Source organism: Gasterosteus aculeatus, chromosome 12, assembly GCF_964276395.1.
Source record: "Gasterosteus aculeatus chromosome 12, fGasAcu3.hap1.1, whole genome shotgun sequence".
Lineage (NCBI taxonomy): Eukaryota > Metazoa > Chordata > Actinopteri > Perciformes > Gasterosteidae > Gasterosteus > Gasterosteus aculeatus.
Genome location: NC_135700.1, coordinates 14355467 through 14380067, shown reverse-complemented (window position 1 = coordinate 14380067; position 24601 = coordinate 14355467). Strand labels below are relative to the sequence as shown.

At 43.3% G+C, this 24601-nt stretch overlaps 2 protein-coding genes across 28 annotated transcripts in view; one reads left to right on the top strand and one right to left on the bottom strand.

The window, feature by feature from the left end:
• Positions 1-24601, top strand: part of elp4 (elongator acetyltransferase complex subunit 4) — a 75945-nt gene that overhangs the window by 48033 nt on the left and 3311 nt on the right. The window lies entirely within an intron of this gene.
• On the bottom strand, positions 1115-21362 carry pax6b (paired box 6b). 27 transcript variants are annotated; one of them, XM_040197643.2, is made up of 15 exons: positions 21050-21275; positions 15524-15698; positions 13101-13174; positions 12829-12882; positions 11956-11979; positions 9392-9522; positions 9050-9085; positions 8749-8964; positions 8261-8426; positions 4993-5151; positions 4652-4734; positions 4397-4547; positions 3908-4020; positions 3475-3616; positions 1115-2858 (listed from the first exon to the last, which is right to left on the bottom strand). In XM_040197643.2, exons 4-15 carry the CDS (start codon positions 12839-12841, stop codon positions 2773-2775), a joined length of 1320 nt encoding a protein of 439 aa, XP_040053577.1. In that variant the 5' UTR covers positions 12842-12882; positions 13101-13174; positions 15524-15698; positions 21050-21275; the 3' UTR covers positions 1115-2772. The 27 variants fall into 27 exon arrangements, with proteins under 27 accessions (XP_040053577.1, XP_077941146.1, XP_040053597.1 ...); XM_078085020.1 differs by lacking the exon at positions 21050-21275 and adding an exon at positions 15921-16062; XM_040197663.2 differs by lacking the exon at positions 11956-11979 and having other exon boundaries at positions 21050-21266.

Below are 24601 nucleotides of genomic sequence, written 5' to 3'. Positions count from 1 at the left end.
TGCCAATTTTGGTTTAATAAAGCACACACTTCTTTGCAAATGAGGTTAGCATATCTGTCAAATACAAAAGAAACAAAGCTGGACTATTATGTATTGTATTAACAACGGTGAGAGAATTCTCCATTCACGTTTGTATAAAGCGCACACACTCACACACAGAGCTAAGCAGAGTGTTAGCCTCCCTCCGCTGCTGTGGGAATTCAGATTTCCATCTCAGAATTGTCTCATTAAAAAAAATAGATCACACAGCAAAAGTTCTCTGGAACATTTCCAGAAACTTATAATGTTTAACTTGTTTCCGAGGGAGAATTACATTAAACCTTTTTATCCCGAGACTGTGTATTATTTAGACTTCCACTAATTGCAGCCTTTCTTGCATTTTGAATCTCCCGTTCACTCTTTCTGTGTAATAATTAATGTGCGCCGATTCTGCCTGTTCTCTCTGTCCCTTCCTGCGCTCTCAAAACACCTTTGTGCACAGACACGGCGAAGCCATGTGACAAAGAAAATCTTTAAAAATCAGTTTAGCAACATAGGTGCTGCTGTTAATTGTTGTGTGAATGTTACCTGACCTCACTCTCTCCTGGACATCCCTTCCTTTAAGATGCCCTCTCTCTCTCTCACACACACCAACACACACCCTTAAATACCCCTCCCCGCTGAGGCAGCAAGTGAAGCAAAATAACTCACTCTGCCACACAATCGCTCCTTTGCCCCGCTCAAGGCACTGACTGCTTTATTCCCTGACCCCCTCTCTCTCTCTCTCTCTCTCTCTCTCTCTCTCTCTCTCTCTCTTCCCTGCTGCCTCCTTTTCATTGGCTCTGTATTTTTTTTTTCATTACATCGTAACTCTTCAACAAGAGCCAGTGATGGTGAATTGCTTGACCTTTCTTATTGTGCAGCGGCGTTGTGCTGTGTGGTCTGTGTCGACTTGGTTCGGCCCCGACATCAAGAGAGGTTTGTTATTTTGGACACCTTTGTTTGGTTGGAATTGGAGGTGTTGTGCTCTTGAAACAAATGCTTTGTCAGCATTTACATTAGTTTGAATATGCAGCAATGATGCACAATGTCAAAATGTTTGACTCTACCAGGCAGCATTGAACAGGCAAAAAGGTTTTTCTTTTAAGACACAATTTTACTGTACAAAATGTTTTATAGTTTTCACAAAATACATTTAGAAAGCTCCATTTTAAATAAAATTAAATTGAAATATTTAAGAGACAGTGTGTAGACGTTTTATCTCAGAAGCATTGCTCAGACGTAAACCCAGAGTGTCCGTGTTCCACGTCCAGTTTGAAATAAAAATGCGAAACTCAAAAGAGCATGACAGATGATGCTAGAAAAACCCTCCCATGGTCTTCAATTATAAATAAGGACTGCGGGGTTTAACTGCAGTCTTACTCGAAGCCAATGTAATTGAACTGAACGTGTTTTCAAAATTCTGCAACACAAGACTAATATCTTTTTAAAAAAGCATTGTGTACTAGATGAAATACAAAGGCTTTGGTCTGTTTTACAATCAACAATGATTAAATCTGATATGTACTTGTAAACCACTGCCAAACACTTAAGTTTAAAACTCTGTCAAGCAATGTTTAATCATAATTATAGGAATTAAATATTTCTAGTAGCACATGTTTTTTGACCATAGGACACTATAATACAACTATACCTAAGAGACAAATTGTACCTGACCCTAAAGAAATGTATTTCATGATGCATGGAACATTTATAGAATATTCTCGGGGATATAAATGAAAATCAACTTTTATTGGAGAAATCTTTCTGGAAGATTTCTAGGGAAGACAAGTACTTTACATTTTGACATAAACAAACTGGATTATATCGAAGACGCAGTCTACCATTTACAGACTACAGGTTTTCCTTTACACCTGCTTTTCCCACATTTAATGTTCTTCGTGGTAATCTAGAGTCAATCCAACCACCAAAGCAAGAGGTCCAAGTTGTGCCGCTCGTCACGTCGTCTTTGCACACTGAGCCGTTGATAGTGATCCGTGTTTAATAAGCCGGGAAACGCAGGACAACGTCCGAGGAGTCAAGACCACAGCCTCAGTGGGTGGATCGAGTTTGGGTTTCTTCTGCTAAATATCCGTTCGTACGAAATAAGACCAATAAATATTTTTTTTTTTGACACAGTAAGAGTCTTCCCTCCAGCTTTTAGTCTTTAATGATATGCAAGAGCGTCCAGAGACCATGCAAAGGCTGGTAGAAAGTCTCGATATAAGCAGATCAAAAGATAGTCATGGCAGAATCTCTCAGGTTCTTCTCTCTCAAACAAACGCAAGACCAACATGGTTTTCTAGCAGTCCATCTATCAGTACTTGATCTTGGTTTTTCATATTAACATACAAATGGCCATTTACTAACACACCAGAGAAAAAAGGAAACAATGACTGAAGTTGGAAATAGAAAAGAACAGATAAGTTTTTGTTCCATAAAAATTTAACACCGGGCACTTTACAGAGGTCCATTTTTTTCGCGACTTTCCATCCTTGTTCTCCCTTCCAGGTCCTCGTTAGAATGTGCCTAGAGCTACAGAACAGCACACAGTCCCACTGGAAACAGAGCCCAGACGTCCCAAGGTTCTCCCAGAGTCTCTCTCTTTCATTCCTCTTATCCTCTCCTGTCCTTTGCCTCTTCACAACCATCCCTCGCCCTTCTTTACTCTTCTTCTGTGCCGTGTATGTGTGAGGAGCACTGCCGCAGGGCGATGGTGGAGTGGGTGGTTACAGGGTGAAGTAGCTCTTCTCTCTACTGTAGTCTTGACCAGTACTGAGACATGTCAGGCTCGCTCCCTGGGACTTGGACAGGGACAGACACTCCAGGAGAGATGAGTCCTGCAAAGACAAAAAAAAAGAAAAAAATCAAAAAATGCTAAATTTGACAGGTTGATGCACCACGCACAGATAGTAACACTTGTAAGGCTCACAGCACAGAGCCCGGTGCTGTAATCCTTGCAAATGGGTAGCAGTGAGTTACAATGCTCTGCACATGGTTGCACAGTAAAGGACTCACACGCTCAATCAATTGAGGCTTTAGCAATGGCATTCAAACAGCCAGAGTAAAACAGCAAATGAATTAAATGAATTAGCAATTTAGCACAGAGGAAATGTGGTTATGCATGATTAACTCTTCATGACTATAACCAGTATATATGGCTCTCTGTAAAAGCATCCTAATGGGGTGGAACTAAATGGGCTGGAGTAGTGGCATTGACATGGTGGCGTAGAGCAGCCCTGAAATGAGCTTCATGCAACTGCAGAAAGAAAACGATATGGAAAATGTAGAGATATGGATCAGGTTAAACCATGACGTTTCTCAAATAAACAGAAAGGAAAGGGAAAGTTGCTGGAACAGATCATGAATCAAAGACGGCTTTAGCACCCCCCTTATTTACAGGAAAGGTGGCAGATGTTTCAAAGAGAATTGGTAAACAATGAACTGTCTGCCTACCTGTTGAGGTGGTACCAGAAGTGGTCATTGATTGGCTGTTCATATGTGCCTGCATATGAGGGGGCGTGTATGTGTCGTAGCTCCGCCCGTTCACAGGCGGACTGGTAGGCAGCATGCAGGAATAAGAGGAGGTCTGGCTGGGCTATAGATGGGGGGAGAGAATGTTACATTAGCTTAGCCAACCATAGTTGTCTGTAGTACTGCAAGTCGGATGTGGCTTGATTTAATTTATTAATGGTAATACTTTTTGGTTTCCTAACACAGCTGTCCTTTAAGTTTTTGTTGTTGTTGTTGTTGTTTGGCCAGGAAACACAGTTTAAATTACTCATGGTGTGTTGGATTCCACTCTTACAATCGCATCAATTATCATAATGTATCACATATCACATCTTAAAACGTGACTGACTATAGAGCATTATGGTCTTTTACTTACTTGCATAGGTAGATTGTTTGCCATGGTGAAGCTGGGCATGGGGGGCAGCGCACTGTAGGTGTTTGCCAGAGCAGAGTCAGGTCTACCCAGCATTGACCCCGAGGTGAAAGACACTGTGAATGAAAGTAAAAATATATTTTTTTTAAAAACATTAACAAAAAGTAGTGTGTGCGTGAGATGACGCCTTCTGGTCCCGGACACGGCGCGTTTCTCAGGTGACTTGTGAGCATGCGCTTCAGCTGTGTGCCCTCGTGCCTGATTCGGGGATGACGTCGATGTAAGTCAGCTGACACATTTTGCTCAATCACCCATCAAGAGGAAACCACCGGTAAAGTGCACCAGAGCGCACAGCCTTTTCCCCACTTTTTAATCAATCCGCAGGCTTTCACATATTTTATGTAGCAATAGCGCAATGTGACCATTAATGCATGCAGCACAATAGTTGACACACGCTCTCTCAAAATAGTGGAAGTATTTCAGGGGCCCTACCCGGCGTGGTGGGCTGTGGGATGGCCTGGTACACGCTGGTGCTGAAGCTGCTGCTGATGGGAATGTGACTGGAGGAGTTGTTGGCCTGCCGGCGCTGGTTCCGCAGCTTCTCCTCTCGCCTCCACTTCGCTCTTCTGTTTGAGAACCATACCTGGAACCAAAGCTGCCTATTAGTTTTTCTTTCGTGGGGGAAAATGTTTCCATATCAGTCGTAAAAAAAAAAAAAATTAAAAAAATGTTTTTCCGATCACTCACTTGTATTCTGGCTTCGGGCAGGTCGATTTTCGCCGCTAGTCTCTCCCGCGCGAAAACATCTGGATAATGAGTTCTTTCAAATTCTGCAATGCAAGAAACCGCACAACAAAAGGTTGGTTAAAAAAAGAAACATTTTAATTGGGTTATTAAATTTGGCAGGGTTAAATATGTGTATGTCAAGATCCTATAGATGCCGTTTTATTTTTTTAATAAAACATTAAAATATCGCTGTCCCAATATATAGCTTCAGACAAAAAGACGTGTATTTTTTTTATTATAATAATTGCATTTTGTAAACAAATAAAAGAAGGCTGCTGTAAATGATTCACTGATTGCTCCACCTTTTTCCAGTGCTTCAATCTGCTCCTGAGTGAAGGACGTGCGGTTTCTCTGTAGTTTCCTCTTGAGCTGGAGTCGCATCTGTGTCTCCTCTGAATCCTCCCCGTTCGAGCTGATGGAGTTTGTGTTTTCTCCTGCGCCGTCTTGTTGTGGGCAGCCGTCTGAAAAAAAAGCATATGATGGAAATATACATTCAATTAAGCTAATTGAATAATGCATTCTCGGGTCGCGTGTTGTATCGGCCTGCAGCTAATTGTACAGACCGCGGTGCCACATCATTAATTAAAGCCTCTATCATGGTTGATTAAATTCAAAATAGGAGGAATTGTTGCGATTGCTTCTTTATGTCGCCAGATTACAGACGACATGCCTGCGATTAAAAAAAGAGGAACAATATGAAAAAAGGCTTCGCGGTTAAACTGTTTATAAAATATTGTGGGAAATGCCCCACGCACTTACCGCTTCTCAACAATGGCGTGTGTTCCCGAAAGGTTAAGAGAAATGTGACAAGATGTGGCGAGCCTCTTTTCAGAGCCCATGCAATGTATTAAAACCCCAAACTCTGTAGCCCCCTTTTTTTTTAAGGCAGTGCAGTGCCTCAATGGTCGTTCCCATATGGGCGTTGGTGTGGCCATTGAGGTGACCACCAACTTTTGAATAGGAGAAGACGCTTTTCAGAATGATACAAAGCCTTCAGGAGTAAGGGAAACCATTAAACTATGGACACAGCCAGGGACGAGCAGTGAGCCCTCGGAGGGTGTAATATATGGGAGGGGGGAAGAGGGTGGGAGGAGGGGGGGGGGGGGGGGGGGGCTATTGCAGGAGATGACAAAAGGATTCTCTCTCTCTGGAGGCGCACAAGCTATAGTACTTTGGCATTGTGCGCACGAGGATCCCAGTCAACAGAGCTTTGAGTCCAGTGTGTTAACCCTTATCCACTACCATCATTAATCACGTCCCCCGGCCAGCTACACGCCAGTCAGGATTTCTGTCTTCAATTGGAAACAAATGAGTGAGGAGAGAGCATGCAACCCCCTCAACAACCAAAATAAGGCCGATCTATTCACTGCCCCTTCAGTTGCAGGGCGAGGCTTATCGACTAATGTCTGTCTTGTTGTTGGACATCATTATCACACCGAGAAGTTAATGCGAAACTAAGCAGGGGCGCGTTGATAAGAGTGGTTTGTGTAATATCTCACGCATGTTTGTGCGGAGCCAAAAGGTTGAACTCGTGAAGGAGAATTCAGCTTTTTGAATGAAGAATTTGTTTATGTCTGTAACCAGATTAGCATTGACACTTTTAGAGAGTAATGCCTTGCTCGTGGACACGAGGTTGAGACAGGTGCAGGCCGGCATGTCGGAAGCCATACAGTTGCTGCTGTGCCATTTAAACGCGAACGCGTGGGTTGCGTGGAAACCAACAACGATGTCGGTCAAGGTGTGAAAAATATAGATTGATGTTATGAAAAAAAGAATACAAAAAAATAAAAGTTTTCCATCATATGAGTCAAGCAGGTTTGTGTATGCTTGCTGTATCCCTGCAAACATATTTAGCGTGTTTAAATGTTAAAGCCGTGGTTCACCGGAGGAAAACCTGTTGCGACACGTTTCTGACAATTTTACTCGCTACAAATAGACAAAAGTATTCTTCTATAGGACAACAGTTTGTATCCACGCTATTTATTTCCATAAAAAGGAGTGAATGTGCAGCTATTATCCGTCTGCCAGACCCACTGACGCTGGGATGGGATTTGTTTTCTTTATAAAAGCGCTGGGAAATAAACTCATTCTTTAGTATCACGATGTCTCAGCCAGTCAGGCGGAAAAGCAGCAAAAAAGGAGATACCGAACCAATTGCGGCACCTTTCAGCTGCTGAGACTGGATCAAAACACTCTTGAGAAACCGCTTAAAACTGAAAGAGAAAGTGAGAGACTAAATCCTATAGACGGGATTTGGAGCCATATAGCCAGAGAATGGCAATGAGAACGAGATAAAAGAGAGAAAAAACCGGTGAGGAGTTTTTATTCGTTGCTCTTTGGAAAGAGTCGTCTTATTTTGGGGCCCTGTCACTCCATGAAGCCATTATAGATGCTGACTCGGCTTTCGGATGGAAAACATATTTTCGTTCCCCTGACAACCGGCTTAGCTGAAATTGTCACTGAATTTAAACTTTGCATAAATGACTAGGTATTATTATTAATATTAATAATAATATTTATGGATTATTTATTGTGCTGTCATAACTATAATATAAAAGGATCATATGTATGCAACTAACGTAAATATTACAGGGATGTGTAATAATAATAATAATTACAATATAAATAATAATGCAACACTAATGGTTGTAATACTGATTCAAAAGATTGTTATATATTATTCCAAAATAGAGTGAATGATTCCGCTGTTATGTGGTCTTTTCCTCTCTGCTGTTTGCTGACTGCAGCTCCAAGCGGCCAAATGGTAATAAAACAATTGCAAACTATTATTCGCAGCGACTGAATTTCAGATATTGCATTTCCAAATTCTGACATATAATCAAACCCAATGCTCTTAAAACGTGTTTAATGAGTAAATATCACAGAAGCAAAGTCAGCATACAGGTAGTGTTTCTAATAAGAAAATGTGCTCAGTGTTCGGCCCGCATCAGAAAAAACATTTCCGCAGCAGCCTCACCATCTTCCACACTCCTGCACGCTGCCATAATGAGAGACAAAGCCCTCTTTAATGAGCAATTGCACGTAGTGCGGACTGTTCCCATAACCAATCATTGCGTGTGAGGGAAAACATTCCTTTGTACTAATATCCTCGCAAACAGCTCCCTGGCTCTGCCTCCCCATCGGGAGGGGAGGAAAATGCCGGCGGTTGGGTGGACACCTCTGCTGAAAGGACAAGCCGCTGTCACGCACATCCATGTCTGGGACAGTGGAAGCATTCAGACTGCATGCATGACCTGTGGCTTCCTCTAATCGACTAGTCTTAATTGGCGGTCTCGTTTGGGGCATCAAAGCATGCCAATACAATACCTTCCCGCAAACAGAGCCCTTGACCGGAACCACTGGAATGGGGAGGTGCAAAACTATTCATAATTCAAACACACAATCGTTTATGTTGACCTCTGTGGAGTTCACATCAAGCCTAATGCGTGCACGTCAATATGTTTAAACGTGGGCCTCAGAAATCCGACACAGGCCGAGCTGCTGTCTATCCGTCTTCACGACGCACGTGGCAAGGTGTCTTTGATGCCACTGGGTGATGATGAGGCTCACCTTGGTTGGGTTGCCCTGGCACTGATGTTCCGGGGTACCAGCCGGGCCGGGTCCCCCAAGTTCCTGTCTGACCGTTGAGCATTCTCAGCTTGTCATACATGCCATCTGCGCCCATCTGTTGCTTTTCACTAGCCAGGTTGCGGAGGACTCTGTTTATCGATGACACCTGAATGACAAATTACACATGATGTGAGGATGAGATGGAGCACCACATCAGCGCGTTGCTAATTGCGCACGCAAACACACACCTTATAACCATAATAAATGCGCAAGAGGAGATTCAAAGCGCACAAATGGACAGCGAGCTGCTTCTAATTGACTGTATGTTTGGATGATCACACATGCGGGCAATGCGCGCCCCCACACTTTCTATTTAATAAGACTGAATGGTTGGTTGCCCATTTACTTTTCCTCCACTGCATGAGGAAAAAAAGTCATTTCATGTGGCAAATTAAATCATGCACATAACTTACAGTCAGTACACTTACACTGGGTATATTGTCGTTGGTGCAGATCCCCTCCGACAGAAGTCTGTCACGGATCTCCCACGCGAAGATAGACGGACACTCCCGCTTGTACTGCGCGATTTTCGCGACCACCTCTGGAGTGGCGACCCTGGGCTTGCTGCCGCCTATTGCTCTTGGTCTTATGGAGCCAGTTTCATAATACCGGCCCAGGATCTTGCTCACACAGCCGTTGGATACCTGGATAGAAAACAAAAGACACAATTCACATACATTATTTACGACTATTACCGGAATTTCTAAGATAGCGTCAAATAATTATCACCTTTTCACTGTCCAGCACTTGGACTTCATCATGGGTCTACAAACACAAAAAATATGCCTTCAATAGTACATTAGGCATTAGATATATTCTTTATGAGCAGGCAGGTGACTTTCCTTTTTCGTCGGCCTTATTACATTTCCAGTAAACGGAAAGATGTAACTTTGCATCATAATTTTACTGACTTAGATCTTATCATTACTCGCAACATTTGTGCTACAGGAGACGTGGAAATAACGGGAACCCCACACCGTTATGTGGTCGTTCTTTTTGTTTTTGTTTTTGTTTGCATCCATTGAAAAACAAATGGTTTGTTTTCCGTGGGAGAAGGACAGTGGTTGTCACCTGCAGGATCCTGGAGATGTCGCAGGGTCGAGCACCACTGTGAGCGAGTTCAACTATTTTCTGCCTGGTGGAATCCGGCAGCGGTCTACCATTAACAAACACACCACCAAGCTGGTTTACGCCACTGTGACCTACATGGAGACAAAGGCATCGCTGTCATCACATCGTAGAATAACCTGAATTAAACATTTGTTGAAAAAAGCAAATCAGTTCATCTTAGTGGAGAGGAGGACGGGATAAGCGCTCAGGATGGCAAGGAAGGAGTTAAAAGATGAAAAATGAAGACGGTGTACGGAAATACAGACGGTTTCATTAAAAATAAAAATAAAACAATTGTCATGTGGTTTAATAAAGTGTTTTAAATTGAAGCGCACCGATTAAACAATAGTTGTAATACACGTTTAAACAACTCTGACATTCCGCTATGAAAAATAATCATTTTTGTATTTAAAACCTGCAGAACATGGATTAAATGATAATAGCCCCACATCAAACAAAACATTTCGTTTAAGCTTTAAAAAAAAAAAAATCATTACCCAGTTGGTCTTTGATCCCGAAAAAAAGAAACGAACCTTTAATAAAAACCGGCAAACGTCGATATTAAAAGAGCCGCACTGTTATCCATCCCTTCATATACAGCTGTGCAGCGACCACACCTGCACCTCACTCAAAAACAATCCTCAAAATAATAACCAGCAGAACTGACAATTACCTAAATAAATACTAGATTTCAAATAATATGTTATATTAGGTTTTCCCTCAAAAGTGAGTTTAAATCGACAAGTCAGACCCCGATAGTCTTACGAAATGCACAATATTTACGCATAAATAACACAGACACTGCATAGAAATCGAGTTCTAAAACAGCATTTTTATCATAAATTATTATCCATAAAAATGTCGCTTTTTGTAAACAATCCCCAAACGATGCTACGGCATTTCTCTAAATCACAGAATAAACCGGCAAACCTGAAGCCGAATGGGAGCGCCGACTCCCCGGTGAGCCTGAGCTGCTCTCCGCTTCTCCGCTCCCTTCCCCTGCGCTGCCGCCCGCTACATTGACTCCGGGAGCAGAGGCTCCTTAGCAATAAATAAGCTCCAAATATAGAAGAGGGGGAAAATATGATGAGCCTGCCTGACATTTGTCTTTAAAATAAAGCTAGCTGCACGTCAAGTTTGAGCTTAATTTCTGGAAATAGGCGGAAGTCGCCTCGGATCATGCATGGGAGGCTAATTGAAAAGATCAGTTGGAGCACTTGTGGCAGGCATGTCACTTTATGACACCGCTCTGCTTTTGAAAATCGCATCGTCACGACAAATAGTAGCATGATAAAACGACCCTTTCTGTCTGCATTTGGATATCACTCAGGCAAAATTGGACGCTACTCGTTTACCCTCCGAGGGAGACTTCGTTTTAAGGTGGCCGGGGGCTACGCGCGGTCACAGAAACGAGGGCGCGCCTGGGTTCTCAACATATTAAAAGTGACATGCAGCCCCCCCCCACCCTCCTTGTTTATATTTGACAACAAATGCTCACAGCCACCGCATTCCTGTTGTGTGCAGTCGGTAGGCGTCTTTGCTCTGAAATATGTCACACGACTCTGCTTTAAACTGCATAATAATTTGTATATAAATGATCAAAAGAAGTGTAAAAGAACCCTGTTTAAGTAAGTAACATTTCCCGCATTATTGCTATGTGTAATAATCTTCCAGCGGGGATCTGATTGATAGTAAATCCATTATCATCCCTTCTCCTCTTTGGTAATTCCAGGATTAAGTGGAATTAATATGCGTTTTACACTGAAATTGGCCTACCGGCATTTAGCAGTCGTGCTCTGCGGGTTCCCGAGGGCTGCTCTGTCACCTCGGATTAATAGCTATCATATAAATCCACTGGATCGATAAAACCCGTCCGATAAGGACATCACATAAAAATCAAACTCTCCTAAGGTTAAGTCTTAATCATGGCACAATTCCCTCAAGTGCCTCAAGAGTCGATCTCACCCCGCTGGCGCTGATTATGCGCCTTGTATTCTATTGCAAGTCGACTAATAGGAAAACATATGGTGTCAATTTGGACGCTCCCCACCAAATACACCCAGGAGTTATTAGCACAAAAGCCACCGAGGCTGTCGCGACCTTTAGACAACCGAAAGGGCCGGGCCCAATGATATCTCCTCGGCAATTCGCACCAGACATCACACGCCGAGCCAGGGGAGCATCCCATTATCATCAATCCGCTGCAAAGCAGGAGCACGGGGTATTTGTACGGGGCTTTGATGAGGCCCCGTCATCTCTATAATGAAACACTGGCAAGCAACAAAATAAAATTCAAATAAATAAATCAAAAATCTGTAGCTATAAAACAAGATGCTAATGCCAGGCATTTTTTTCTTTCTTCTTTCTTTACATGTCACTTTAATTGTAAATCACAGTTGTCCTCACATCAAACAATCCAACTGGTCATGGTGTCCAACATTTGTTTTTACTTATGCGCACAGATTACAGCACAGACACGTCATCAAGGTTTATGGAGAATAATATAATGAAATCATCCCACACACCTTCATCACAGATGTCATACACCTCTTGTCCAGCAGCAAGAGAGAAAATGTTTCATGTTTATCCTTTTTGGTTTCAACACACACCAAAAATAAGACATATATTCAACTCATATGGGCCACTTTTAACACAGAGGCCTGTAAAGCAACTTCATGTACCGTGATTTTTTTCCCCCTCTTCAATTTATTAGCACCCACGACAATATGGTTGTTAGTATTTATTTTCTGCTTTGAGTTCAGCCTGCAACTAACAGTAAGGCCTGGGGTTGTAATATGAGCATTTTCTTAGTTGATGCTGTCTCTCCGCGAAGAATATGCACTAATCTACATAAGACATTATTGCTATTCCTCATGTTTCATGCAGGGCTCTTCTCTACGCAGCTAATCTTGTATGCAGCCTGGCAGCCAGCTCTAACGCTAATGCAGACGGCTGTGCAATTATTTAATACCAACTCAAGCAGAAACAAAAATCTCCCTGTCGACCCAACCCCCTCTATTCCCCATCCCTCCCTCCCTCCCTCCCTCCCTCTCTTTCTTTCTCTCTCTTTCTCTCTCTCCCTCTCTGGAGCAGGACGATGTGTGATTAACTTGTTCAATAATAACTTCTCTACCTTCTTCTCATTGCAAGAAAATAAATTAACAGCAATAAAAAGACCATCAAATGTCTATGATATTTCGCCCCTGCGCCTCATAGTCATGCAAATGTGTGGCCCGCACGTTCATTTCCCTTTCTTTTAAAGTGTGCTTAAAGTTATTGGGGCTACAAACAAGCAGTGCATAATGTCAGTGGGTGTTGCTTCCATGCAACCACATTAGAACTTTGCGGTTGTAATCAAAACTTTATCAAATACAAAAATAAATATGAAAACAACTTACTGTTCTGCATCATCGAGGCTACGCCAGACTCCCACGTGGCTTGGCTGTGGTATTCTACGCGTCACAAGGAAAAGACAGAGCTGGTTAGCGTCATGCGCACACCTTCCTTTTCACTGTCAAAATTATTTGCAACATTTAAAATAAATAAATAAATAGAGTTTCTCATCTCATCGTGGGATCAGAATATGTGCGGATCTTTGTGCTTAAAACATTATTGATGCATAATGAATGATCACATCCTCATTGAATGTATGTATTTTAATTAAACTTGCCTGGAAACAGAGTTGACTGTCCACTCTATAACAATTTAGTCAATCATCTGCCGTTTTCACTAGTTAATGTCTCCCTACAGGACAAAGCAAAACAACACATTAGCACAGCCACAGCTATACTGATGCACTTACTGTTTCTTTATTTGTGCCCTACATTTACAATTAACCTCATTGTTGTTGCCAAGCAAATCAAATTGACGCGGTACACAATTACCCCTCTCTGTATTTTCACAGCACTTGTCAAACATAAATTAATTTGGGCCTTTTTCAGGACTGTTTATTTCCTCGTTGCCTTCTAAATAAAAACGTCATATTCCTCCTATGAGGGAGTCTATCGTGGAAACTGTACAGTGACACTCGTTGTCTACCTCGCCTCACTGCTCTGCAAAAGTCCAGACCAGGAGGTGGTACAAAGCTGGTGCACAAAGCCTGCTGGACTCGTAACAATGCGCCCCCTTTCCTGCCTCGTATACCTCAAACCCGGGGCAAAAACTCGGCCTCCGCGACTAGAAACACACAGCTTCCCTACTAAACACACCAACAAGTTCAGATTAATACAAAGAGCCGGAGGCATGCATCCACCCCCTCCGGGACCATTCACAAACACACGCACACACGCACACACACACACACGCACACACACACACACACACACATGCACGCACGCACAGACACACCCACGGACTCTCTCTCTCTCTCTCTCTCTGTGTGTTTCTCACGCAGATACACACGATCGTGACCCTGGTGCCGATAGTGCATGAATGTGGGTTTTGTTGGGCCTGCTTTTCTAGAATAAAATTGAAAAAGTAATTTCTCGTAACAAATATTTGGTGGTTGTTTCGTGCTGCTGGTGCGGGTTGTAGAGCGGGGTTAGAGACACAACAGCGCAGTAGGGCGCTAAATTGGGAAAGACAAATGCATTAAAGAAGCTATTGACTGGGGGACAGATAAAAAGGGGGCCGGGGAGGGAGAAGTCTGAAGTTTTCGTTTTCTCCTCCATGCAAAGTGGCCCGGCAGCGACGTCTGTAACGGACTGTGTTTAGACCGCGGCTAGTTTATGGGATGCACGCAGGGGCCGCCATTGCATTTATATTGTTGCTTTCTTTCATGTTTTAACAAATAGGCTGCATTAATCAAATTCAGATGCCATCACACTGGGTCGCATAGTCGGAGTTAGCCTGCTTAGCATAACCTGATATTACCAAAGGAACCGCTAATTAATGCAGATATAATTCTTATTGTTGGGCTGATGTCCTGTCAAAGTTAAAGTGGAATAATAATATTACCAGCCCGAAAACGCTCCGTAGCCCTATAAGGTCCAAGTGGTTAATCATTTATTTAAGGTCGAAAGCTCAAACGTTGTTGTTCCCGAGGTTAACTGCGATCTAATCTGCATTTCTTTTCCTTTAGTAATCCGTAACAACAATGTCTTAATTCAACATGCTTTTTCTGCCCGCGCTCACAACATTCATATGCAGAAAAATGTCTACTTGACTACAATGGCCCGGATGCAAGTAGGCTTACAATATATACGCTATATTTACCACCTAATTTGAAAAGAAATATTTTAAATATTTGTCAATTAGTTTTTAGCCATGCGTAATGTCCACATTAGATTAATACATTAGTATTTTATTAAGGCCTGATCTGATTCTTCCATATACGTATTTTTAAATGTATTACTACAGGCCAATTTTAAAGTTGAACTACGCATAATGTATTTTAACAATTACAAAATAAAGATCCTAATTACTGTACATTTGTCTATTTTGCCGAAATATTTTACAGGCAGCAGTTTTTATCCATGTTTTACGTAATATTATATTGTTGAAATTATTTAAAACATGATTCACTGTTATAGACAGATTCCGTCACGGTCCATCCGCTAAAAAGTAAAAATAGTTTAACTCGCTGTCATCCAGGAAAACTTCTTAGTAAAAAAGGGGAAAGCGCTACAACGGACCTCCTCCCCAAGAGCTTCACGGAGCTTTTTTTTGTTCAGTAGAAGGCGCTTCGGTGACTCGCCTGCATGAATCAATCTGACACCTTTCCTCAACGGGTCACTGCGCCCCATTCTCCGCGATGATCACTGTCCTGGCCCAACGTGACTTTTTACTCTTTACTGTCATAAATAAGCGGTAAGCTCTCCGTGCGGCCCTAAACACACCAACACAATCAAGCTGATAAAATAGACAGAGGCGCTAAAGGCTGTTCGCAGAGTCCAGTCAGGAGACAAGCTGCACAGTCCGAAAGGTAAACGAACCTCAATCTAGCCGAGGGTAAATCACCTATCATTAGAATATGAATCATTTGAATAATAGTTTGAACAATTCAAATAAATACGATAATAATCATAATCATAATAATATCATATTCCGTAATTTATAAGTAGAAAAAAACTAAGATCTAAGTCTGGATCTTACCTTTTTGGGGCATCCTGCGTCGTTGTCAAAGTCCTCGGTAAACTACAGGCTACAGCTCTCCACACCAGGCAGCGAAGAAGAAAAAAAAAGCCGACCAGGAGCAGCCTCTCTCGGGAAGTTTGGACAAGGAAAAATTAGTTTCCAGTGGTCTTCGTCGGAGACGGAGGGGATATCCCTGCGAAGGGGACAGAGATTGACAGTGAACTCAGATGTCAGGACGCACGGAGTTTGGCGAGGATGTGCGCTGGCGTGTGAGAGAGCGAATGAGAGAGTTAGAAAGAGAGAGAGAGAGATTGTGGGGAAGAGAACGAGAGAGGGTGGAGGGTGTGGGTGAGGGGGGGGGGTGGAGAAGGGAGGGAGAATCGAGAAAGAGGTGGGGGTGAGAGAATGAACACACCTATGCTGATTAGCGATGGAACAAGTGTATTAATGTAGGCCTGTGTGTTCCTGGTCCACTGTGTGCGCCTCGCCTCGCCTCTCCTCCCCTCCGTCGCTCCTCACTGGCCCATTAGCGCGACCCGACCTCTGTCATCATCCCCCGTACAAACACTTCCCCCTGCACCAAAGCGGCATAAAGCGGGAAACAGGGCCGAGTCACAGAGAGAGAGCGCGGGCGAGCGAGAGAGAGAGAGAGAGTCTTCCCGACCCACTCATCAGCCCACGCATGCAAATACCCTGCGCTCACTTGCTGAATATTGCCCTATTGCAAAGCAACTGCCAGGGAAATGCCCATTGGTCGGAAGGCTCTATTCTTCAGCTCCAACCTGAGGCAAAGTAGTGCTGCGAGGGGATCGGGGAGCAGAAATGGAGCAGCAGCAGCAGAGCACGAGCGGTGGAGCTCACAACACAAGAGAGAACTACTAAGAGCTGCAGCCTACTTTTAACCAAGCAGTCGTTGCTTGTTCGATTCGCGTTATTTTGCACCCATGCCCATAAGAAATAAGTTAAAATAATGTTCGATTAGGTTTGCAAGTTAGGACACGTGTGTTTTTAGTTTTATGAGAGCAGACTTAGGGGTGCTGCGTGGAAATGCAGCTGATACGTGGAGATTATTTACCTTCTCAATGTTTTGCTTTTGAAGAAGCCACGACCTCTTCTGGCAAACAACGATCAAAATGTCGCCCACGTGCTTTTGTTGATTCTTTTGGGTATCACCTTTCCCTGAATAGCCGTACCCTTCCTGTCAACAAGGAGCACCATGCGTAACGAGCGCAGCCTTTAGGCAAGCTCCGCTGCTTTTTATGGACACATTTGCGAGGCACGGCAACGTCCCTCCTCCGACCTGACAGCAAATAGCACGCGTAAATAAAGTAAAGCAAATGACTGTGCAGCCATGGCCACACGCTCCCAAACCGCGCTGGTTGAATGACTGGCTATTAACGCACACCTCAACGAACCCAAAAGCAACCCCTCTGCGCCGGTGTTTGGGCATACAGCCGGGGCTTTGGGCGGCACCAGTCTCAGCACTGAGGAGCCCCGCCGCTTGCCCCAAAAGGAGGAAACCCGAAGGGATGAAAATGAGGCTTGTATGGATGTGGAAGCACAACTAAAGCAGAAAAGGGGGTGCATGAAAGGGCAAAGACAGAGAGAGGGAGAGAGAGAGAGAGAGGAGGGGTGAGGGGGTGAGGGACAGGCTTTAGCAGGGGGAGGGGAGATCATTTTTTGGGAGGATATCGAGGCTGTGAAATGAAGTCATGGAGGCCTACACTTGACTTTTCTTTGACATGTGAAAAAAAAAAAAGTAGGAGAAGTCAGAGCTCATCAATAAAACACTTCGGAGGTGAAAGAGGGCTCCCTAACAACCATCGCATTCCTAACTATGGGTTCAATGAGTAGACAAACGACGCTGCCAGAGAGAGAGAGAGAGCGCGAGAGAGGGAGAGAGAGAGGGAAGGCAGGGAGGGAGGAAAAGGGGTAGGCGGGGGGGCGATAGAGTGGGACTGCCCGGCTTGAATGGGGCCCTCAGTGGGCCGGCGAGATAATGAGCTGAGAGGACTGGCTCAAACTGTCACCGAGGGTCCCGCGGTGAGGAACAACACTTTGGCCAATACTCCTTCATCAAACAAGCCGTAAACTAAACGAGCACATTCATCTGTTTCTCCTTCCTGCATTGTTTCTACTCACTTAGACTGGTGGCTCAGCCTATAGGCCTGCCGTGAATGGCCGCAGCTTATATCAGCTAACGGGGAGTGGGGGGGTCCCAAACATTTTCACGTCAAGGACCCCCCTATTAGACAAGCATTAGACCACAAACAACCCCCCCGCCCCCTACCGATAGGAGTTTGTGCAATGAGGGGAAACTTGGGGTCGGTTATGACGTACAAGTGAATGACGCATGCTGAAGGCGTTTAGCTCTCAAACAGACGCTTTCATTCAGAATTTACTTTTTTTTTTCCAAAAAGGAAAATCATTTCTGTTACCCCAAAAAGTACAACAGGAAGTTGATAGCGACTCACAATGTTTGCTAAACTAAGCGTCCTCCTGTCGGTCAGCATCTTGTTGAGCTTGAACAGTGACGTCACAGCTGTGGCACCAAAACAATTGTACATGAATAGTTTTTAGTCATGGGTAATGTTTAATTGTTCTGATTTGTACAGCTAAGCTTAACTTTATTGGGTAACAAAATGCTAATAAACATTGAAGGGGGTGAACATTTAAATGTTAAAATGTTGTGTTAATTGCAGCCCTAATGGAACTCTTATAGTTTACCTTTGTGGTGCAAATGTTATTACAACTCACTTGTCTCAGACTGCAGCTGTCAAAAATTCTCACCACTAACCTGCCCTGCCTGAAAAGACTGATTCCCCGATGAGTTTGTCAAGTAGTTTTCTTTGGAAACAATAGCTCCAGCAGGTTATTGATTTCTTTAGTTAAGCTGTAAATCCGCTCCGAGAGCTAATTTGTTGTCTCCACTCTCGAGAGATTTCAGTTTTTTTCACAACCTTCGCTTGCAGGTCAAATGATTTCATCTTTATGGGTAACAACTGCAAAGAAAATAAATATATATATATAAAATATATATATATACATACATATTGTAAGGCACTCCGCCTTACAGTTTTAGTCAGTAAAAAAAGGGGATAGGCTGATGTTGGGAAAGCAATTAGCCCAATTTGGATTATAAGCAACAAATGCCACAGGCCTTGAAAAGAAAAGCTTAATCCTGTCACTATTTCACCCCGAGGCAATTCGGTGTTTGTACCTATCTAGAAACTTTTAAATTCAAAAAATGAGCGATGTAAAAACAAAAGAGGAAGCAGCTGCAGTGAAAAACAGTGACATTGTTTTTGGACAGGGAGGGAAATGTAGTGCAGGGTAAACCCCCCTAATTTGGTTCTTATTTAGGATTACAATTGACCCTTTACAGGCTAGTGCACATTTATAAGATGAATCATGTTTAAAACTGGTGGGATATTCATGGTACTTGTTGTTTTTGGGAAAACCTATTGTTATATTTCTTAATTCATTAATACTTGTTTGCCTTTGTGATGATCCCAACTGGAGGTCACAGTTCACTCACCTTTGTGTAGCAGAACATCTGGGGAGGTCTATTAGAAAATGTTTCAATATTGTAACAAGATTGCTTTCAATAAAAACAAGTTGGCAGGGATGAAACCTTTAGATTTATTTTGATTTAGGCGGAAATGTTGTGCGTTGATCCATGTGCCATTAATATATTTTATTGCATTTTTGTCATCTTTTATTTCAGTTAAAGAGAAGTTGTGAGCTTCTTCAGAAGTGGATTTTTTTTATTCAGGTCACTGCTGTGCACATTATAAGTCTTTAAATTGTATTACTTCCAACAGATCCCAACCTGCTAATAACTAAAAGTGATCATTCAAGGCCTCACATTTAAATGAACCTGCTTAATACCCTTTTAAGCAAAACATTAAAACCATTATTAATATACAATTTATCATAATTATTATTAATTCTATTGTTGTATTATATGATCGGTTGTCATTGTTGATGATGTTATTATTATTAGGACCTTGCTATGCGGCCTATGACGGTTATAATAACAACTTTTAAATCTATTTTAAGTAAAAATGATGATGAAAATATAGATTAATATAAACAAATTGAATTATGAAATATTTTTTTGGGGTGGGTGTTTGTTGTAATCTCAAAATTCCCTACAAATGTCAACCTGAATTTCTAAGATGTGTTCTTGAGATTACCTGTCATTCATCATACATCATCGGACTGTCACATTTATTCCCTCTAAAGAGATTCATGATGACATTTGCATAAATTATTTGCACTTTTACAATGCACAGCTCTGTCTTTTTTATCAACAATAATGAAACAACCTCATGCTTGTTTGACCTTTGCGCACTTCTTTCATTAATCTGCTGTTTTGTAAAGAGTGCTACACGTGGAACGGTGCAGAAAACTGTCAAGTTATTTCTCACCGCATTAGGGAAATAACACCCTGAGAAAAAAATGTCAGATGTCATTTATTCTGCATTTAAAAAGGAATAAAAAATACTATCTTTGAGTGCCATTTTTCAACCATGTTCCATCCCAATAAAGTTCCACATTATGTCATTTTTTACAGAATTATGGGACAGCCCTCTCCTTCTGGCAGCCGACGTGTTGGGCAATAAGCACAAATGTGGTTTTCATTCATCGCTTCCATAGTGTAGTGATTTTTGGAGGTTCGTAAAGAGACAAGGAGGGGATCGAGGATTTTCCAACGCTGCACACGGACGGTGTACAGTCCGCAGAAGTCCTCTCCTGGCAAAAGGCTAAAGGCTGATAAACACCGGGGCCAATGGTGTCACAGCGCTGCTCGGCAAGCGTGACAGACAGACACTGGAAGCAAACATGCAAAAGCCAAAGTGCCGAAATCTGATTATATAAACCTTATGTGGGATATAAACGTTTAAAAATGCATATCGACGCTAAATTAAATATATTATAGAACCCTTTTAAAATGCATTTTTTGTGTGCAAATGGATTTTACAACGCAACTAATAACGTATCATATAATAAACATTCGCGCCTTGATACATAACGTTTTCGTCTCCAAAAATCGCACGTGGATCAGCGCGATGAAGAAGCGCAGTAAACAAACATTTTCAGCTGATGGACCGCGCAGAACTGAGAAGAACCCCATACACATGAATGTACTGTACAGGTGGAAACCTTCGATTCCCTCCCGTGAATGACGCTCATCATAATTCATGGAAGATCGCCGATCACAAGTGTTCGTGCGTGTCTGTGTGTGTGCGCGTGTGTGCGTGTGAGTGATTGCAACTAAAACGAAGTCAGCTCGTTGTGTTGATGGTGGGTTCCACACCTCCTACAGGCTACACAGAGAAGTCCGCAAGCACGTTCACCCGTAATTTGATCGTGCATTGCCCGCGCCATCAGTCTTATTTTCAGTCTGAATTTCCTCTGCACTTTTTTAAAATGAGAGGAGATCTGGCAAAGTGTGTTTAAATAGTTTCCAAGTGAGGAGCATCGGGACTTTTGATATTTAAAAATAAATAAATGAAAGAACAGTTTGTCCGAACTCACCGGCTGAGAGCCAGCAGCGATGTCTGACCGGTATCCTGTGCGCAAAAAGCCGCGTCTTCCCTCCCCGGATTTCTCCTCCGGATCACAGCGACGGAAAGTTATATGTCCCGATTTCAAACCTATCTACATTTGGATCCTTCGTGGAGTTGAAATGTCAATGAGAGTGGGGAAAAAAATCCGCGGCTCTTACCAGCAACTTTCCCTTCAGCATCAGCCTGAAGTTGGCAGTGATTGGCTGCAGCGACGGGACGACGTCATACCTTGGACGGGACGCAGAGCGCAGAACGGGGAAGGAAGGTTGAATACACATGTGGAGCACAGCGGCCTGTTTACTGTCCGAGTGGGTAGTGTTTATAAACTGACAGCTAGGGGCCACGTCATTTTTTCTCTTTTTATTTAACCAAATTTCTACTTTATTTTCATTTATTCCAACTCACCCCTTCTGATGCCAGATAGACCGACGGTTTCCCGAGAAACGAAACATTGTGTTAAACTTAAACTGTGTTTAGAAGCATTTTGAAGAAAGTTTATGTCATACACGGCGAGGTGTTCGGTTTACCCTGACACTGCAGAATATAAATCAAATATGATTTCCCTTATGCAATTAAAATGCAACACGGACTTGGATGCTTCAGCAAGTTTTACATGTGATTTTATAACGAATAATAATTGTAATCTTAAACATCACAATGGTTTTCCCTCTCAACGGCGACTGCTTTGTTCAGTTTAGGGCTACATGGGTGTAGTGACTATACCAGTATGACATGTGTAGATCGGCATTGTTGTTGTTGTGTTCGCAGTATGCAACAGGTGTGCGCAGAACGGGTGCGGTCGTGTCCCACTCAATAGACACAAATGCCTCCCTCACTATTCCACGTAATATATTTCGGGAAGTAGGCTGAGCTATGTTTTTAAAACACAGCTCTGCTGCAACCGTTACAAATCGTAACCACGAACATAAAGACGTTGGAGAGAATTCCACCCGCTGAAAAACGTGTTATTTCTACAGCCCTATAAAGTTGTCGTAATGGGGCTTTGGCTTTCCTTTTACCGAGGCCGCGCGGCTAAAAGCCTCCAATCCTATTTCAGCCTCGGATGTTTGTGTCAATTTGAACAAGACGGTGAGTAAATGGGCAACAGCACCGCCGCCCGTCTCTCAGGAAGAGACCAGGGGGGGCGGGAGGGTAGCGCAGGTACGGGCCAGTCACGACTGGCTGTGTTTGGGCCATTATTTGGAGGCACAGCCATTAAGAGGCCTTGATACTGTGCAACGCAGCAGGGTGCTCGACATCCGCGCTGGAAACCACACGGCTTGGCCCCTGCTTATCGGGCTGTCAATAAAACGAGATGGGATACAGCGGTCGGGGCCAGGTGCTCCCTTTCCCTTCCCACACAGCCGCGCTCTCCAGAAGCAGATCAGGCGGAAACGCAAATCTGTCCAGCCGGTTTTCCCTCTGCCGTCACCACGCTGCTTTACAACGCCCCCCCCCCCCCCGCACTCCCCTCCTCCCTTTCTCTCTCTCACATACACACTCACGCACGCGCGCTTACACTAAACCGCACTGACAGTTGCTTCAGTTTTAATTTCCAGTTTCGATATATGGAAACAATTTTGCAACTCAAATAGGTCTACTAATGATAATAAATACCAGCCTATACGTTTGCATGTAAGATTTCTGATGCATATGTCGCAGCCACGTATATTTGAACAAATGTTAAATATCGGATGTGCTGATGCGGACTTTAAAAGGACAATGGACACGCTGTGTAACACTTGGGGGGAATATCTATGAAGTTCCCTGGGATGTGCCAATCTCTTGCTCGCTCGGACTGATCAAATTTGATACATATTGTGTAATGATCGACCTCCCCTCTCTAACCATGCAGAACATTATGCTGCCGTAGCCTGCGCCTCGTGAGCTTATTGTTTACTGCCACTGTGGCAGCCAGAGAAAAATGTCCTGGGACCGAGCATGTTACCAGAAAGCAGAGGGTGCAGCAGGAGTTGGTGCTGTGCTCAAAAGGGGGTGTTTCATCCGCCTAAATAAGGATATGTTGCGATGGAGTCGAGGAGGTAAGTTTGATCTGAACTTCAAGTTTAAACTGCCAGTGACATAGACACTAAATTTGATTAGTTTTGCTCCAGAATTTTTCCGCTTCTCATTGAATTTGGTTTTAAGATTTTAAGAGTGACCAAAGTTGGTCAAACTCGAGCCTGATGGCATTGATAGGTTATTAGGTGTGTTCCTGCTCCTCACTATCCCACTCAAACAGCAGGCGTGCAGAGATGTTTATAGGCCATCTGATATTTTCAATGTAAGTGTCCAATGATAATATAGCCTAATTACCTCCCCATACCCGGCCAACACAGTCCTCGTCTGTTCCTCTCTCTCTCTCTCCTCCTGTGTGAAATGTTTTAATAAGCCCTACACGCTCTGTGTGCAGAGTTTGATTTGTTTTTTCTCCATGCTCCCCGGTCCTGGATCGAGACATTAGCCGAATTCCCCCGGGGTGATTGGATGCAATTTGTCCGGAGTAGACAGGCACGTCCTGGATGTTAGGAATTCACTTTGGCTCAACGTGACAAGTCTGACTTCGATCTACAATTGCATCTGAGAGTGCAGTGGGCGGAACGATCCCATGCCACTAAGTGTTCTCTCCCCCCCCTTCCCTTTTGTGTGTGTGTGTGTGGGGGGGGGGCATTCATAACTATTACATTTGCGACACCACTAATTTGCTAGTGAGGCCTTCCAAGTGCGGGCTGTTGCGGCGGTGGTCAGACTGGAGAGGGGAAGCCCATTGGAGGGCTAGCGTGCCTAAAATCCATGACCCTTTAAATTAGATCATACATTGACAGTGGACTAAATGTATAAAAAAAAAACTACAAAAAGCAAGACTGACACCTGCCATTCAGACTTGGCTGTGATTGATTTTGATGCTCCGTGTTGGCAACAATAATGCTGCTGTTTTGCGCAGGGCTGAGTAGGCGCATTTATCACTCGCTTGCCAGGAGTGGCTGAAGTCAGTGTCCGTGTCGCGCTGTGAGTTGACAGGGGAAAATGGGAGCTAACGAGGTTGTCAGATGTCCTGACAAGACAAATGAGAGCTCGTCACTCCCTGCGCTTTAATAACGTTTAATGGAAACGTATTGCATCGTTCAAAATACAGTGTTACACATACCGGGTTCTGGCGGAGACGCAGTTAATTACGCACGGAGGTAAATTACGCATCAGCCAAAGGGTGTTGGCCTGGATTCATTACCACCAAACAGTATGGTTTCTATATAACGCCTTTACCAAAGTATGTCGACCTTGGACTTTGTGTGGTTACTTTTAACGAGCAATAGAGGGACGTTGACCACGATGAAAGCAAAATTGAATTCAGAATTAATGAAGTCAGAATTAATGAAAAAGTCTAGGGTCACATCTTTGCGAAAGTGGAAAATGTTCAGCTCACTTGTTAATTGTTAAATGAAAGATCGGAGTCTTGTTGATATTTTGTAATATTTGCCTCTGTAGATGCACGAAATTGTACCACAGGGTTCAAACCCCA